This window comes from Drosophila miranda, chromosome 4, assembly GCF_003369915.1.
Source record: "Drosophila miranda strain MSH22 chromosome 4, D.miranda_PacBio2.1, whole genome shotgun sequence".
In the NCBI taxonomy this organism is placed as follows: Eukaryota; Metazoa; Arthropoda; class Insecta; order Diptera; family Drosophilidae; genus Drosophila; species Drosophila miranda.
Genome location: NC_046677.1, coordinates 28529021 through 28545928, shown reverse-complemented (window position 1 = coordinate 28545928; position 16908 = coordinate 28529021). Strand labels below are relative to the sequence as shown.

Genomic DNA, 16908 nt, shown 5'->3' with positions numbered 1-16908 from the left:
CCAATCCAACGAAATTTAAATCGTGAAATTTAGTCAAACTAATTGCATTTTCTCACACAATCACTCTATCTCTCTTTATATATATATATATATATATCTCTGTACATAAGCTAAAAGATCTGCCTTTTGGAAAAGTAAAGCATTTTAAATGTTAATGAATATAATCGAATTTTGTTTGCATTAATTTCGGACAAAACATAAGTACGCGATATAATGGATATTTACTGGGCTGCAGGGATCACAAATCAACTTGATTTACACTAGGATTCACACTCTTTCTCTTTGTCGTAAAATTATGATATTTTGTTGCCATTTCGATTTGTGTTTTGTATTTTACTAGCATATGCCACACACTGTCCCAAAAAATATATGTACTATATACAACTAGGATCACGGTTTGTTATAACGATACCTTAACTTATCGCTTGGTTCGCAGTACTCCTTGATAATTAGCTTACATAGGAAAATATGAAATACTATAATTATTGCACACACAGATACCCAAAAGAGCGTGGGCAGGCCGCCCAATTGATGGCCATGCTTGTGCAAAGCAATCAAATGTTGTTCATGGGCAGGAGCTATACATGGAATACACGATTTAAAGGTTTCAAGGTTCTCCAAGCAATAATGAATAGAAGAGACTCACCCTCGACCACTTCTTTAACATGAATGGCATGATGGAGTTCCTCCATGTGCTGTTTGTCCTCGGTTATGTATAGTATTGCTGTCAGAGGTTCAGTCAGTTTAACTGGGAAGTGTCGACGGCTTTGACTGCAAAAGAAACAAATTTAACACTTAGAAAATTAAGTTTTTATCAGAGATATTTACGTGAGCAGTACAGGCTCATCTAGACAGCCGCCATCGCAGGCATAGTAACTGCGATCGGAGCGATCCAAAGCCACTTGGATGATCGCCTTATTATCATCCTTGACAATGATGGTGACATTAACATGTGTCTTGTTGCCATAGTTAAGACGTCGAAAGTGGAAGTCCCTGTGCAGGAATTTTGGATGGATATTGCACTCCAAGTGCTGATTGCTAAAGCGAAAGCTCCCAAAACTTAAGACCATTGCTTGTATAACACCTGAAGCACCCGCACGTATGAGATTGTGGCAGCCCTGTTTCTCGAGCGTCAGCATCCAAGAGGAGACCAAGGAATTCAGCTGCTGCAGGGTGGACATCTCCCGCCACAGGTTCTCCGCCTGCAGCGTGTGATAGGAATCATAACAGCCCTCGGCATAGGTCAGGGCCTTAGCTATATCCTCTTTTTTGGCCGAAGAGACGGCCGTGCCCATTTCCTCGAACTCAAAGCAACGCACCTGGGAGAGCACCGCATACATGGTGGCATTGATGCGGTCCCCGTTCAAACTATGCTCCGCCTTGGATGTGCTTATCGTAAAACCTGTGGCCCAGAGATCTGCCCACACATCGATATGCTCCTGGCGAAAGGTATTGATGCTGTACGATGAGCCCGTATTGGCTGCCTTTGAGCCCAGTTTCTGCAGGAGCTTTATCATGGCTTGCGTGGCCTGTTGCTCGTTAGCCTCGACAGTTGCCTTTATCTGCGCCTCAGCAACGGGCTTGGAGTAGTGTATCGCTACGGGATACACAATACGCACTGTTCCCCGCTTGCGGACCTGCAGCTTTGCATCTAGCTGAGGCTTCACAATGCTTACGACAATCAATTTACTGGGATCCTCTGCGACGGGCTGCACAATGCCCGTTAACACGTCCAGCTCGTTGTAGAACACCATACCTGCGGAAGCTGGCTCACTGAAAAGGTAAACAAGCACACGTCAGAACAATAAGAGGCGCCGATCAAAGACACACAGTAACCTTAGCTTCAGGGTGCGATGCGAAAGCCTGGGCAGGTTAACGCGTGGCATTATCAGCTCGACGTCTTCAATCATGTTGCGAGTATTGGTGATCTGCAGCTCCTGCACGAGGATATTGGGCTGCGTGCGATGTGCGTAGTAGGTGTAGGAAGCAAAGTAGCCAGGGAAGCACTGAAACCGATGCACCATTCCCGTCAGATACTCGACAACGGTTGATTCCTTTTCGACGCCCACACTCTGCTGTGCCACGGACACAATCGGCTGAAAACGGATGGGCAGCTGCATGGCACGACCGTGCTTGATGTTCAGCGACGCATCGTGGGCTATCTCCAAACCGATGTAGCCGTTACCAATATATGGCGTGAAATCGCGCTCGCCCGGCAGCTTCGAGGGCGACACGTGACGAATGTTGGCATCGAATTCATAGTTCTGGAGTATGTACGGTGTCAAACGGTCATCCATGCACACGCTATGGGGATCTGTAAAACATAATGCGGTTATATATTATAGCCCAGATGAAACGGCCATTGGGTTACCCTTCTGCTCCGGTGCACTTAGAAATATATAACGAAAGATCGGCGGCAGCATATAGAAAACTGTGCACACGCAGAGGAGCAGCAAAAACAAACGGCGATACGAGGAAAGGGTGCCTTCGGCCAGACGCTTCAGCCGGCGCATCACATCCACCGTCTCGAATTTGTTTTTGGCTGAGCGGAACAACATCGTTATGGGTTGTCGATTGAGTTTTCATTGGAAAATTAATTTTAAACTCATTTGTTTAGGCTTAAAACCTAAAAAAAATTGCCACCCATTTATGTACTAGCCACTGTGAATGGCAAAATTGTCAGCTGATACGAACCAGTGGCAGTGCCAGACTGCACTTTCTACGACAACATGCATGGAGAGAATTTCCTGTTCAAACGGAAGAAAACCATATTTGCCGCCCTCACTGGACTAGGCTTGCTAGGCCTCGTCGCGGTCTATAATTGCGGAATAAATAGCCCAACGACAGCAGCGTCTCAACAGGAATGTTTATTTTGTGATTTTGCCAACGGTAAACAAGGGCCGCCGCCAGTTCTGGAGGTTCAAACCGACGAATATGTGATATTCAAGGATAAGAGTCCTGCGGCAACGTATCACTATCTGGCCATCCCCAAGCAACACTTTGACAGTTTCAATGCTTTAAACAAATCCCACATTGGACTTGGTAAGAGCCGCCACGTCCCAACAACATATATGTACATATGTAGATGTCTGTTTATAATTTATTCATGTGCATGTGTTTGTTGATCAGTGCTGCGGATGGAATCGGGCATGGTCGAGCTGCTAAAATCGAAGAATGTTGACCCTTCGAAGGCGATTATTGGATTTCACATCCCGCCATTCATATCAGTGAAGCATCTGCATCTACATGGGATTTATCCTCCTTCGGAGATGAGCATTTGGAATCGTATCAACTTCATGTCTTCATTTTGGTTCAAAACGGTGAGAAAACACACCTGTATTGGGCTACTTTTACTTATTGTTTTTTGTTGTTGCTTTAATGCAGGCCAGGGACGCCAACGAAGCTCTGGAATTGAGAGAACTGTAACAATGGTCCGTGTAAATACCCGAATGCTGTTTTTTGTGTACTTGAGTTTTTATTTTTTGTTTGTTAATTTCAGTATGTAAATAATGTTGTGGTGGTTGTTTAGCATTAAGTGAAACCAGTTACCTGTGAATTGGTATCGTATCGAATCAAGATATCAGTGATAATCGTACTCTTGTCTTGGCCAAAGACAAGAGTAAAACTCAACTCAGACTCAAGCCATTAAATAAAACTGTACAATATTTGATGTAGCAATATTATATTTGGTTTAATATATGCGAACGTATTTAGTAACTTTAGTAAATTTAAATTGTATATTTATAATTACTGATTTTCTGGTATTAGCAGTGTTGATAACAGACCAGTGGTTTCTTAGCGTTTCGCTGTGAGTGGTCACGTATATTTGAAACGTTTCCTGATAATTTTCGGTATATTTTGACGTCGAAATTGAGTTGAAGCACTAACCATACAGTACCATACTGTATGGTTAGTGGTTGAAGGGATATTTACGGTATATAGGTATATAATGTTATATTTTATCAAAAATTTGCATTCTATTCTTGTCACTCATTAACTTAACTTTCAAATAATCCCACTTTGGCGCTCAGCTCAGCACCAATTGCCCTACACTCCATACTCACTTACGTTTTATTACGCTTTAACGAGAGGGGGGTATTACTGGGATCGAGATATTTATAGAAATCTAATCAAATGCATTAAAATATCAAATACACGTCAATCTGAGAAAATGTCACTTTTATAGTTTTCAAATCAGCATGGAAAATAGAATTTTAGTATTAATTAAAGGAAATAGGGTATAAATACGTCTATACTCATAGCGGATACCTGTTGAACAGCAACAATGACGTAAAACTCTTTGACCTTCTTTTCTTAAACCGTATTTTAGACACAATCCAATAACAAGGAGTACTTTTAAGTGACATATCACTTACAAAATGTATTCATCAGTCGGATAAAACTATGTGCTTTGCGCTGAGGGTGTTAGCTAGCCAGTAATATTAAACCAAAGATCAAAATCGTGGAATATGATTTCCGACCATGCACAGAGAGCGATTAACCCGTTGCCGACCAGTGGGTATTGAAATACTCTGATGAAACTTGAAGTAGTTCCGCACAGTTCAGGTGAAAGATATCGTGGTCTTTTTTAAAGCAATGATTAAGGATAGGATAGATCTGCCAGAGCAATTGTTATGTGCATTATTTTCCTCGGTGTAACTAAAGTTGTTATCCTGTTTAAAATAACGGGGCTTAAGTGGGCTAAGTTCGGTTTTACATCGGTATATTTTGAAAATGAGGCGGTATATTTCGGTATATTTTCGGGGGTCAGTCACACTGTTAGAAACGCTGCCTGAAGAGAGTTTGTTTTAATTTTTGCAACAAGATTCGCGAAAAGCCTTTGAGAAAACCCACGGATTAACACTGAAATCCAGCGGCTTGGAGTGCATTTAGCATACGGTGTGCAAAACAGCGTGCACAATGTGGCCACAAACGTTGGAAATGTCGCGGGACGAATGCCGAGGCATGCTGCGTCGACTTGGTAAGTGGAAGGCAGCACATCCAGGAGCAAGCGACGCTCGCATCATGCCCAAATACGGCCAGATATCTAGCCAGAACCCCAGTGAATCCTCTCTAATGTGTTCTCTTGCCTTTCATTCGCTTAGAGCTTGAATCCTATTCGCATATAATAAGCGTTTTTCGCGCGCAAGGCTCGCTGAGCGAACCAAAGGGCAAAATGCTGGAGGAACTGCGACAACTGTTTCACATAACCCCGGAGCGTCATCGGGCGGAGGTGCGGCGCGCCGTCAACGATGAACAGCTCTGCACCATAGCCGAAAAGTAAGTGAAGTGCAGGAGAACCCAGTGCGGAAATTAATTCCAATTTTCAATCTCAATCTCAACCTCGTTTCGTTTCGTGTCACTCTGTGCGTGTGTGTATCTCGCAGTGTCTGCGGTCCGAACACCTGGCAGGAATGGTCGCGCGAAGGTCGTCGTCCGTATCCGCTGCTACCGCGTATCAGTCCCCAAACGGCGCTCAGCATTGTGGCCAACGATCTGGCGGCGAAGGCGTGTCTGGAAAATGCGAAACTATTGCCGCCCGCCGAAACGGGGGCCCACTATGCCGATGCCCTCATCGATCAGGCCAATCTAATGGCACTGAAGTATGGCCGGAACAGGTCCCAGGAATACGGCCCGACGCTAGTGATCATGGATGAGCCGGTGAGAGAGAGAATTATATAATCCCCCTAGCACCGATGTGGCGTCCGCCCGATGTGCATACGTGATTTGCTTCGTGGGTTCTGCTTGTGCTTGCTTGTGTGCGCGCGCGGGGGCAGTGAAAGTACAGTCTGCCTGGGCCGCGGCTGCGGGCATGTGTCGCTTAATCCGCGTCTTGGTTGGTGGGTGGTGGGGTCACGTGTGGCGTCTCCTATAGCAACATTTCCATTGGAATTATCTCCCCGGATCGTATAATTTCTATCATGATGGAGAGTCGGATTTTTAGTGGAAATATCTTTAGATCTAATTGGAATGCTTCGTTTCGTTTATGTTTTGCCTGGAACGCCTACAATCAGCACGAAGAAGCAGAAATATCAAGTGTTTCTTTTTCGATTATTTTATTTTATTTAAGATTTGTATATTGATAGAAATTTTATTAAATTATAGTTAATTTTAATGTGTTAGCAGCTGTTAAACATTAACTGCTGTTAACAGTGAAATGATAGCACGCCGCTGTGAATGGTTATTCCTTTACATGGCACTGTAAGCAGTCAGCCGTTATGTTATGTTATGCCTGAAAATTTAACAGTTCTTTGGATTTCATTTATTTTAAATCGTTTTTTGAATGAAATATATTTATATTTAATAGCTGTTAAATGTAGATTTTAGGCGTTATATTCGACATTTGATTTTCTTTGGGTTATTTTTCTTTTAAATTTAAGATATTTTATGAGATTTTTAAACAATTTGAAAGTTTTTTAATTTTTTTAGATCTTTCTAAGAAATACGCTCTGATCTGAACGTTTTAAGAGACGGACATGATTCCAACGACTAATCTCTTACCCCTATCCTATCCCCTTTCGCAGTTCAAAGTACCCGATGTCCCCAACGAGGTAAAGAAGGCCATACAGAAGCGCAAGGAGAACGAGGGCATCGATGCCAAGCTCAACAAGAAGCGACACATGCAACAGCAGCAGCAGCACGAAAAGCTGGATCATCAACTTCACCACCAGCAACATATGCACGTGCTGGGCCAGCTACCCGGACATCAGACTGGCGCACAGGAGGACGGCGAGATGATGCCAGTGGAGCCGCGACCCAGTCCGAGGACGCAGCAGCAGCGCTTCTTCTACCAGCAGCAGCAGAAGCACAAGCAACGGCTGGCCAGCAAGCGCAATCTGGCCAACAGCTTGGGTCCCTATCCCGGTGCCGTAGCGGCGGGTAGGGCGGCAGCAGCGTCAGCTGCCACAGACTCTGCGAAGCGAGTGGCAGCACCGGCCAAAAGCGGACGACGGGCACAGAAGCAATTGCAGCAGCAGCAACAACAGAAGATGCAGCAACAGCAGCAGCAAAAAGTATTATTGCCCGTACCGGAGGCGGTGGGCAATCATTTGGTGGTGCAATCACATGTGGAATACATCCTGGACGAGGCACTCAAGTCGGTATGTGCCACCACAGCGACGCCAGCGCCCACACCCACACCAATGCCATCCCCATCGCCCACCGTTATGGTGTCGCCACCCACGAGCTTCATGAACAAACTGAAGCCAGCCACGAGAGTCGTGTATGGCCCGACAACAGGAGCAGCAGAGATGGGTTCGCCCACAACTCCCGGTGCCCCCAGTCGGGTCTTTGCCAACTCTCCGATTGTCTTTAAAGAGAAACTGCAGCCGAGCGTGGTGCCCGTCCAGGTGCAGGTGCAGAGCCACACGCCTGTCAAAAAGTTCATTATGGAGGAAAGGCAGCCGGACACCACACCAGCAGCGCCCACATTACCCGTGACGCCCACTATACCCATGCCCATCTCGACGGCCAATCTGCCACTAGCTCCGCAAATCATCAGTGTCCAGCAGATACCGGCCCCGCCCATGGGGGCCAAGCTACGACCTGCTCTGGGGCTGCTGAATCCAACAGGCAGCAGCAGCACCACCACCACCATTCTCCCACCCGGCACCAAGCTGACGCCGAAGAAGATCAATTTCCTTGACGGCACACCGCTCGATGTCAAGCCCAAGACCTTGCCCAGTTCGGCGGTGCGACTACTGCCCTACACGATGGATACGACGGCCACAGCCGTGGCCACCCCGTCCTCGCTGCAGGCCATGTCCAGCAATCTCAAGGAGCAGCCGCGGGGTACAGTCACGCCTCTCAGCAGCGCCTCCACGGTGAATATCATCAAGAATATACCGGCCAGCAGCTTGAACAATACACTTATTACGCCTCTGGCGACGTCTACGGCAACGGGCACACCTATCTTTCGTGCAAAGGGCCCATCTCAGCCGCAGCAGCTGCCGCCAGGCAGTGTGACTGTCAAGGCAGCGGGTACAGGCGGTGCGTCTACCACCACTGGGAGCCCACAGATACTGGGAAACATCAAACTGACGAGCGGCGGCACAGGGACGGGCAGTCCCCTAAACATAAAGCAGGTGCACAGCAGTGCCCTACGCAACATCAAGATCTGCTCGCCCAATGGCAAGGTGTTCCTGCAGCCCGGGAAACTGACCGCGGGCAGCATCATCCACAAGCTGAACAATGTGACGGGAGCGAGCGGGACGACAACGACAGTTGCCACGGCGTCCCTTTCGCCGACTGGGGGGATGGCACATCCGTCCAGCTCTCCGCATCAGAGGTTCAACCTACAGAAGATGCAGATTATGCCGGCGCACACGCAAGTGATGTCCAGTGTGGTGACCAGCAGCAGTTCAAATACAATCACCGTGACCAGCGGGACCGGGACATCATCGAGCAGTGCCAAGCTAACAACAAAGCCCACCACCCTGACATTTTCCACTGGCGCTGGGGGGAAAAACAATCTGGTGTTCCTGCCGGCCAGTGCGGCGAGCGGTATGCGAGCCGTGACGCTGAGCACGAAGCCCAAGCCGAGTGTCCTGGTCATTGGTGCCTCCACCTCGGCATCAGTGGTCTCGCCAACGGCAGCCTCAGTCTCGCCCAATATTCTCACAGGGAGCAGCAGCAGCGGCAGCTCAGCGAAACCCAAACCGAATCAACTAATTACAGAGGACACGCCCATCGATATTATCAATATGCCCATCATTGTGGCCGATAATGGGACGACGGCGATGGAGCCGAAGGTCAAGTCCGGGCCTTTGGTGGTACTCAATGCCACCGACTGGGAGATGGAGTTGGATCAGGCGGCCACCCAGACGGTGACAACAACAAATTCTTCCAAACAGAGTCTCGATGATGTCATTATCGAGGATGTGGATGTGGAAGACGATGATGTGGTGGCAGTGGAAGTGGAAACGGAATCGGAACAGGACACCGAGCTCAACAATCGCAGTGAGTTGGGAGTAACGAATGAATCCCTTTCTTTGGGGTTCCTCCTAAAGCGAGGAAGACAGTTGCTAATCCTTTGCGTATTTTATTTGTTTCAGTCATTGAACTGCATCCAGAGGATGACAGCGCCATCGAGTATGTGGACATGGATCTAGAGCAGCCCATTGAGATTGAGAGCACCAGCAACATATCTCCAGAGACGGCCACAACAGCGAATTCCCTGATGGCAGCTATCGTTTCACACGGGGGTCATCCAACGCAGCTAAAGACGAAGCAGCAGGCAATGGAGCAGCCACTGGCCACCACACTGTAAAAAAAGCAGCAGCCTGTTAAATCATTGTTAAACGGAGTTGGAGAAGAGAGTGTTGCAAGAACGCACAGCAGCAGCAGGATTCGGTTTGAATTAGGTTTAGATTTTCAGTCTTAGTCTCAATGTCGAGATGTGTCTCTTAGATATCTCTGTCTTTTGGGGCAAAGTGCAAGATTACCTTATACATAATTTTCTTAATTTGAACGAAAAGAAGCAACAATATTTTTAATGGCCAAAATCATTTTAGAATACCCCATAAACAGCCTCCCAATTCGTTCTAAACATTATCGTATACGTAGTTAAAGGAAGGTTTCTTTTTTCGGTTATAAATATTTTAAACCTCTCTCTCTCTCTACTGTACATAGGGCCCATTGCCATTGACGTCTAACCCTTTTTGCCGGGGGATTCCTCTCTGCAGAACCTTACCTTGTATTTTGTATAGATTGTATATAGAGTCTACGATTCATCCATCCCTCCCACCCCAAATCATCATCATCAACAGCCCCAGCCCCCTATAACAACATTATTTTGCCTAGCATAGTTTCATTTTAGTTTAGTTTTCTAAGTTTATGATCGAAATTACACGCAAAATAACACACACAAAAGCAGGAAATAAGAAGAAAGGTAACAATTGTTTTAATGTTCAAAACTTGGAAGAAATAATTCTTAGTTCGTATGAGATTATAGAGCCTAAATCGCGCGACGACCCCCCAACCAGGATATGAACATGTAAATAAACATCATATGATGAATTTCGAAAATCCAAACAAGCCCCTGTACCGCATATATAAATATATACATATGTATAGATTCTATCACCCCTAGTTCCATTTTTTTTTATAGGATTTCAAGCCCCACACAACAACAAAGTGCTAGATGTTAAGTATTTTACTGGGTGGATTTTTTCATAAAAAAATGTATCTTTTAGACCAAAACGATAATGGAGAAAAACCCCTAAGCCCCTAAAAAAAAAGGAAAAATATAAAGTTTAAGAACAAAAGATAACTCTTCCTCCCTCCAAACACAGAGAAAAAGAGAAGAATAAGTAAAAAATATTATAAAACGAAAACAAAATATATATTGTTGAACAATTGCGTGTCGCTGTAAAATTTTTAGCATAGAAATTTTAAACCGAAATAAATTTAAATGTAACAAAAAACAAAGAAATGGATTTTTTAATGGATATATTTAAATATATATCTATGTGTATGTATAATTTCATTTTAATGCACAATACAATCCTTCCCACTTAACAAAATTTACTTATTGCTGCTGCTGCTGCTGTAGAATCGAGCGATGATTGAAAGATATCAGGTTTTTGGACTTAGTTTGTCACAAAATGCAGATCTATAAAAAACGGGATCCATAGTGTATGCGTCTGCTTCCTAGTTGCGACCCAGGGCCATGCCCCTGCCCCAGGGACTTTCGGGAGGCGGTGGCGCTCTACTCTCCGGTGGGACGCCAAAGCCACCAAAACCACCAGAAGTGTCGGGTACCAGGCGTTTCCTGAAAGAAAGACCAAAGTTAATACAAAACGAAGTTTCTTTAGAGGCTCTCCTTTTATTACTTACAGGAACTGGGGCGTCTCCAGCAGGGCATTGCCGCCCAGCTCCTGGGAATATTGGAACTTGAGGAAAAAGTAAACATGTCCATTGAAAATGCCAATTAACGAGGCCAGAGAGCTGTAAGGATTAGCAAATAAATAAGTTTAAGAATGCTCTTACTGCAGACTGCGATAATGATAACTTACAAGTGGAATATAAACTCAAATGCAGCCAGCACCCATGGCAAATACATGGCTTTAAAGCGACTGCCAAACCAGAAGCTGACTGTCACATCTTTGTTAAGCTGGCACCAGACGTAGGTGATCGCCATCACCATCATGTCCATGAGGAACTGGACCTTAAACAGCATCCCGCCTATGTTGGCCAGCACTGATGTCACGATGAGCAGATACAGGTAATCGGAGGGACTGCGCCCGTACTGATCCTTCTCCAGCCTGCTGCTGTACTGCACAATGAAGTAGCAGTTGATGAGGAAGTGGAAGGCCGAGTTCGGTGTGATGGGGAACACAAACAGCGAGGTCACACATCGCCACAGCTGGAGTTTTCCAAACACCATCGAGCGGTCCAGCGACAGACTCCAGATGTCCAGCAGATCAAAGCGGCATAGTAGACTGAGCAGCACAGTCGTCGTCAGCCAGTAGCGAGTGAAGCGGGGGAGTGACCGGTACCATTGGCCAATGTCCATTGTGATTTTACTTTGATTTTACTTAATTAAAGGCTTTTCATATGAAAATATATCTTTTTAATCGAGATTCTTCCAAATTTCCAACAATTTACGTGTCTTTTGGTCGCGGACTTATCGAAAACTTGGCCCTCTTTACCCCCTCTTTTTAAACAGTTCAACGAATTGAAACATATGGCGAATAATATTACTGACTGTAAATTCTTCTTGAAGATCCATACCGTTTTCCGCTAAACTTACAAAGAAACCACGATATCTGTCACCTGAACTGCTGATTAAATTTTTAGAATTTTCGGTAGAATATTGACATGGATAGAATATTGGCTTATAATGGGTTAATCGTTCTGCGTCAAGGATTGGAACCCATATTCCTCGATTTTGATATTCCATCGAATATTAATAGCTAGATATAACACTTAGCCATGGCCAAACAATTTTATCCAATTAATGAATCTATTTTCTACTTGACTGGCTTATTTTAAATACATGACTTTGATTGTTTTTGTCTCAACAGTATAATATGGCGTCTCGTATGATGAAAAATCAAAGTGAGCTATTAACCCCTCTTTTTAAAAAAGCCACAATATTTTCCATTTCATTTAATCTTTCCTTGATTTAAAAAACATCGCAAATATCGACTTGTAATCGGAATGACTTTCTTTGTGAATGGCAAATATAGCGATGATGAAGAGTGTGGCCAGAGTACCAAACTGTACTGCGATTTCGTATGGAATATTTGGCGCGCTCTCAGAGAAGTTTCAAAATTTAAATTATGGAATTAAATTAAAATAAAAGGAAATTAAAGGCCATAAATACAAAAATTCAGTACAATTAAGAAAGCGTCGGCGATGATAATAACGACGACGATGGAGATAGGTTGATCAGTTAAACCATCAGGCTCGGGGAGAACACGTTTCCTGAAAGAACAGATTATTGTTAACAAATGCCTCATGAAAGGCAGAAAACTTACAGAATCTGAGGTGTTTTAAGAAGTTCTCTCCCGCCCAACTCTGCAGGATATTGGCATTTGAGGTATTAATAGACATGTGCATTAGAACAATCAATACAATTTTCCCGGGTGCTATATATAGAAATTTATAGATAAATTTTGCCTGAATATGCAATGTGATTAGAAACAAAACAAGTGTAACCAACACATTAATAGTCGATTCCTGTTTCGGAGTTTCCCTTATTAATCCTTATAATCCAGCCACGTTTGCCAGGACGGCCGTGATGATCAGTAGATACAGATATTCGGATGGACTGCGTCTGTAACAATATTTCTCCAGTATGCTGCTTTCATAATGGATAGCGACGATGCAGATGAGTAATAGCCCCACATATTCTTTGCTAATGGGATACACGAACAACGCGGGGACACATCGCCAAAACTATCCTTCATTGAGCACATCCTTGCGGTTGAGCTGCAATCTTTCGATGGGCAAATTTCCAAAGTGGCAGAGTACAGAGACCAGAATTAGAGTCGTTATCCAGATGCGTGAGATGCGTTTGGATCTGATGCCGTATCTGTCCATTTTTAATATTCTATTTAGTTAATGGAGATGTTGTACAATTCTCCAGGCCTCCTGGCTATGTCAGAGAAATCGAGCGACTCAACAGGGTGAGAATCTTTATTCAGAGTCCAAATAGGCAGACCATGTCCATTGAAAATTGAAATTAATGAATCTAGAGAGCTAAAGTGAATAACTATTCAGAGGATTGCCGTGTTCGGGTGGATGAGGGTACAGTCACACCTGAAGTTTGAAAACATTTGTTTCCTGTTGATGTTTGTTTTCGTTTTATAGAGATGTGAGATCTAAAAATGTTGACCGTCCTGGTTAATGTCAAATATCGCAAAAGCTTAGTGTGACCGCCCGCAATAGAAATAGTAAGCTCTGCCTGACATGCTTCTTCTTCATAGCTGAATCTTTGCCGCGCTAATTAATTTTGAATTTATTACACTAGAATATGTGATTATTTTCATTTAGTCATATGTTATAATGAAAATTGACAGCAGGGACATCTTTACTCAGTATCCCCTATCTGTTTTGATCGCATTTTTGGTTATTTTTATTTTGTATTCCTTCTCAAAAGCAAACCCACAAAGAGATTTGCAACTACAATAGCGGATATGTATGTATTCATTGTGTGTGGTTCAAGGACACTTAATTCATAACGGGCGAAGGAACAAAAATAAAAAGAGAAATTTTCATTTCATTTTTTGGCAACCTTTTTTATAAGGTTATCTTTGAGGCCTTTGTGCAACTTTTTGATAGCAGAGCAGACAGGTAAAGAAAGCGTGTGCCACACACATACGAGAGGAGTATGTACACACCGCCAGAACACATCCACGAACAATTGCAGTGCAGTCGTGCGAAATTAATGAAACACTTGGAAACTGTGCGCTTTTCCAATAATCTGAACTCTCAAGAGTTCCGATGTACTCGACTGAGTGGTGGCCACGGCCATGGCGAATTAATTTGACAGTACGTACAGTACATCAATTTCCACAGAAATTATAACTGTCACAAAAGCGTTTACGTAGATTACCACAAATTGTTGCTAATTGTTGTTCTTCTCCGAAACGAAAGTAAAAGCCGGTTTATGGTCGGTCTCTAATGTAAAGTTCAACATTTCGAGTGGTATGGTGTGGAAATTCCGATGCATACCGTACAGTATTTTCCCCCATTGCAACTCTACAAGTGCGAGCGAGTCAGCAGCTGTGCGGGTGGTTTGCCTGTTGCGTTTGAATGTGGCGCAAGCAAGAGAGAGCGCTAAGAGAGAGAGAGTAACAGTTACAAAATGTCGGGGCTAATCAAGTGACTTGCGGGACCGGTTCAGCGTCAGGCCACACCCACCCGATTGGCCAGCCATACGAGAAAATATGCCTGTTTGATACGCCCACTAACGGTACTCGTTTGCTCATAATGAAGTTCCAGGCACACGACACGCACACGCACAGTGGGATTTACATAGATTCAGATGGTGGCGGGCGGGGGTCTTCGTTTTTATTTACTTATCCGTTGAGCTTTTTGCCTTGGATCCTGGGCCTGTGCCTCACCTGGCACTCACCTGGCCGGCCGTCATTTTGTTGTTGCTGCTCGCTCATTTCGTTGCGTTCTATGTAGAGAGAGAGAAGGAGAGTCGTCACCACCTCCGTACACCCCGCCACTCCCCCATATATCCACCACTGTACACTCCTTCATTGCGTCTTTTATTTAATATTTTATATGCAAACATTTTATTATACCTTTTTCAACTCTCTACTGCCTTGCACAATCCGTTGTCATCGTCATCATCGTCTTTTTTGCTTGCCTGGAATTTGGCTTTTGTCCATTTCAATTGCTGTAATGAATGCCTGCCCTCCTTCTCGCCTCCAGGTCTTTCAGGTAACCCCTTACCACACCTCACCTAACTTTACCTCTTCTTTAGCTCCATCTGTCTCTCTCTCCCTCTCTCTCTCTCTCTGTGTCTCTCGTTTTGCTCTCTGCCTTATTGTTGCAGACACTTGAGGTGTGGAAAATGCAAAAAGTTGATTTCTTGAGCTCTTTATGGAAAAATCTCTTGCAAAAGTTTTCATTATTAAATGGAATTCTCTGACAAGAAATCTTAAAAGTTGTGAGCTTAACGAAATGGTAGAGGAAGTTTTCGGAGATTTTAATGTAGACACAATGTTTAACGGATTTTTTTTAAACATTGGAATGACTAATTTTCTTTTATTTCGATTATGGTGTTTAGATATAAATTTTCAAAAGAAATGTTGTATCTGCAATTGAATAGACTTAATATTTTCCGTAACTGGAGATTTTCTATACGAATAGTTAGATACAACTGATATATGTATAAGGAAGGATGTAATTACTAAACCGTCAAACCATAGTTTAAGAACCTTTATGATCCCCAAGGTTTTTAACCAAAATATCAGAAGATGCCAGATTAATAATCTCAAGCTATTGGAACTTTAATTAGATAACATAATTAGATAACAAGAAAATGAAAAATCTTCTAATGAAGATTTCATTAGAATCGCTTATCTTAAATGGCCTAAGGCAATGAAATCTCATTAAAATCCTTCGTTTTGCGACCAATACAAGTAATAAGGAATATTGTAAGATTTTTAAATAACTAACATCAGAATCTTAAGTAGATAGTTTAGATTAAAGCCAAGGCAGTCTATGCTCCATAATTAAACTTTTCTCCCCATTAACGTACCCCCTTAAACGTACAGCCAACTCTTCAAAAATGAAAATAAAACATTCTTTGGGCTGTTCCAGATCGGGTACTCGGTTACGCCCTTTGCCAATTGTGAATTCTCAGCGCGTAGTCCTGCTTTGCTGCGCTTACCGCCTGGGAATTTTTGTGTGCAATTCGTTTTTGACATTTTGCCTTGCATCTAATTACAGTAATTATTTGATTAAAAAATCTCCCAGGGTGCTCAATCGTTTCACCTTTTTTCGCCACACATTCTCCCGCTCTCTCTCTTCAGTCCCTATTTTCTCTCTCTATTGCTCTCTCTCTTTCTGTCTCTCTTTCCCACAGCATCTCCATTACAAAATAACAAAGACCATCCATCCATCCATCTCATATGTGTGTTTTGGTTGTCATGGAATCCATAAGGAGGAAAATTTCATTGCGTAGCATATTTCACAGGACCCCGTCGAAGCAAAACTACACAAAAATGCGATTCCATCCAGCATTTCTGCTCCGATAATGGCCCAGCGGGTAAGCGAGACGGAGCGAGCGTACATAGAGGGGGGCACCCAAAAAAAAAAAACACAGAAAGGAAACCAGAAAAATAGTGGAAAAAGTAGGAAAATACTCGTACTCACCTGTGTAAATGAGAGCCCAAAAAGAGGCAAATCACAGGAGCAGGCAGCGCAGCCAACAGCAGAGCGGGCGACGGCGACGGCGACGCTACGCCAAATTGCAGTACAAATATGTACACTTCTCTCCAGGGGGGTAACGGAAGGGCAGGGCATGGGTGATGACTCCAGGAGGGTGGAGGAGATGAGGTTATGTAGGGGCAAACGCTTAGTAAAAGGACAGTCAGCATTATGGGTATTCTGGAAAAAGATATACGAAATTGAAATTAATTTGGAGATAAGTATATAAATATGTCTGTATTTTCAAGCACAGTCATTGTATCGAAACGAATAAAAAATCATATTAAAGGTCTTACAATTCTCTTTTTAACCCATTAAAGTTTTTAGGATATCAGGGGATGTGATGATGAGGTATCTACTCATCCAACAACCCAATTTTTTGTCCCGTGCCAAGTTAAAAATCACTGTTGCACAGTGTAATTAATAAATAGTAAACTAAACATATATAATTCCTGATATCAATATCTACAAGTGTTCAAGCAACGAAGGTAGTATGGTTCTAATTTTGACCTT

At 43.6% G+C, this 16908-nt stretch overlaps 4 protein-coding genes and 1 long non-coding RNA gene across 6 annotated transcripts; 2 read left to right on the top strand and 3 right to left on the bottom strand.

The window, feature by feature from the left end:
- Positions 1-2: 2 nt before the first annotated feature.
- Positions 3-2580, bottom strand: LOC108163027 (uncharacterized protein KIAA2013 homolog). The gene is made up of 5 exons (XM_033392971.1): positions 2372-2580; positions 1837-2314; positions 829-1773; positions 647-771; positions 3-578 (listed from the first exon to the last, which is right to left on the bottom strand). Exons 1-5 carry the CDS (start codon positions 2556-2558, stop codon positions 391-393), a joined length of 1923 nt encoding a protein of 640 aa, XP_033248862.1. The 5' UTR covers positions 2559-2580; the 3' UTR covers positions 3-390.
- A 131-nt stretch (positions 2581-2711) lies between these two features.
- On the top strand, positions 2712-3727 carry LOC108163030 (histidine triad nucleotide-binding protein 3). Of its 2 annotated transcripts, XM_017298075.2 has the most exons (4): positions 2712-3042; positions 3130-3320; positions 3385-3431; positions 3500-3727. In XM_017298075.2, the coding sequence occupies exons 1-3, from the start codon at positions 2730-2732 to the stop codon at positions 3424-3426; spliced, it is 546 nt and encodes a 181-aa protein (XP_017153564.1). In that variant the 5' UTR covers positions 2712-2729; the 3' UTR covers positions 3427-3431; positions 3500-3727. The 2 variants fall into 2 exon arrangements, with proteins under 2 accessions (XP_017153564.1, XP_017153563.1); XM_017298074.2 differs by having other exon boundaries at positions 3385-3727.
- Positions 3728-4762: 1035 nt separating this feature from the next.
- On the top strand, positions 4763-10410 carry LOC108163262 (mucin-2). The gene is made up of 5 exons (XM_017298432.2): positions 4763-4981; positions 5106-5280; positions 5388-5661; positions 6525-8958; positions 9054-10410. The coding sequence occupies exons 1-5, from the start codon at positions 4921-4923 to the stop codon at positions 9266-9268; spliced, it is 3159 nt and encodes a 1052-aa protein (XP_017153921.1). The 5' UTR covers positions 4763-4920; the 3' UTR covers positions 9269-10410.
- Positions 10411-10434: 24 nt separating this feature from the next.
- LOC108163263 (derlin-1) lies at positions 10435-11773 on the bottom strand. The gene is made up of 3 exons (XM_017298433.2): positions 11016-11773; positions 10837-10947; positions 10435-10771 (listed from the first exon to the last, which is right to left on the bottom strand). Exons 1-3 carry the CDS (start codon positions 11513-11515, stop codon positions 10651-10653), a joined length of 732 nt encoding a protein of 243 aa, XP_017153922.1. The 5' UTR covers positions 11516-11773; the 3' UTR covers positions 10435-10650.
- A 3560-nt stretch (positions 11774-15333) lies between these two features.
- Positions 15334-16571, bottom strand: LOC117188991. Its single transcript, XR_004473046.1, has 3 exons — positions 16342-16571; positions 15961-16211; positions 15334-15905 (listed from the first exon to the last, which is right to left on the bottom strand). It is a non-coding gene; the product is annotated as an uncharacterized LOC117188991 (long non-coding RNA).
- Positions 16572-16908: the final 337 nt, after the last annotated feature.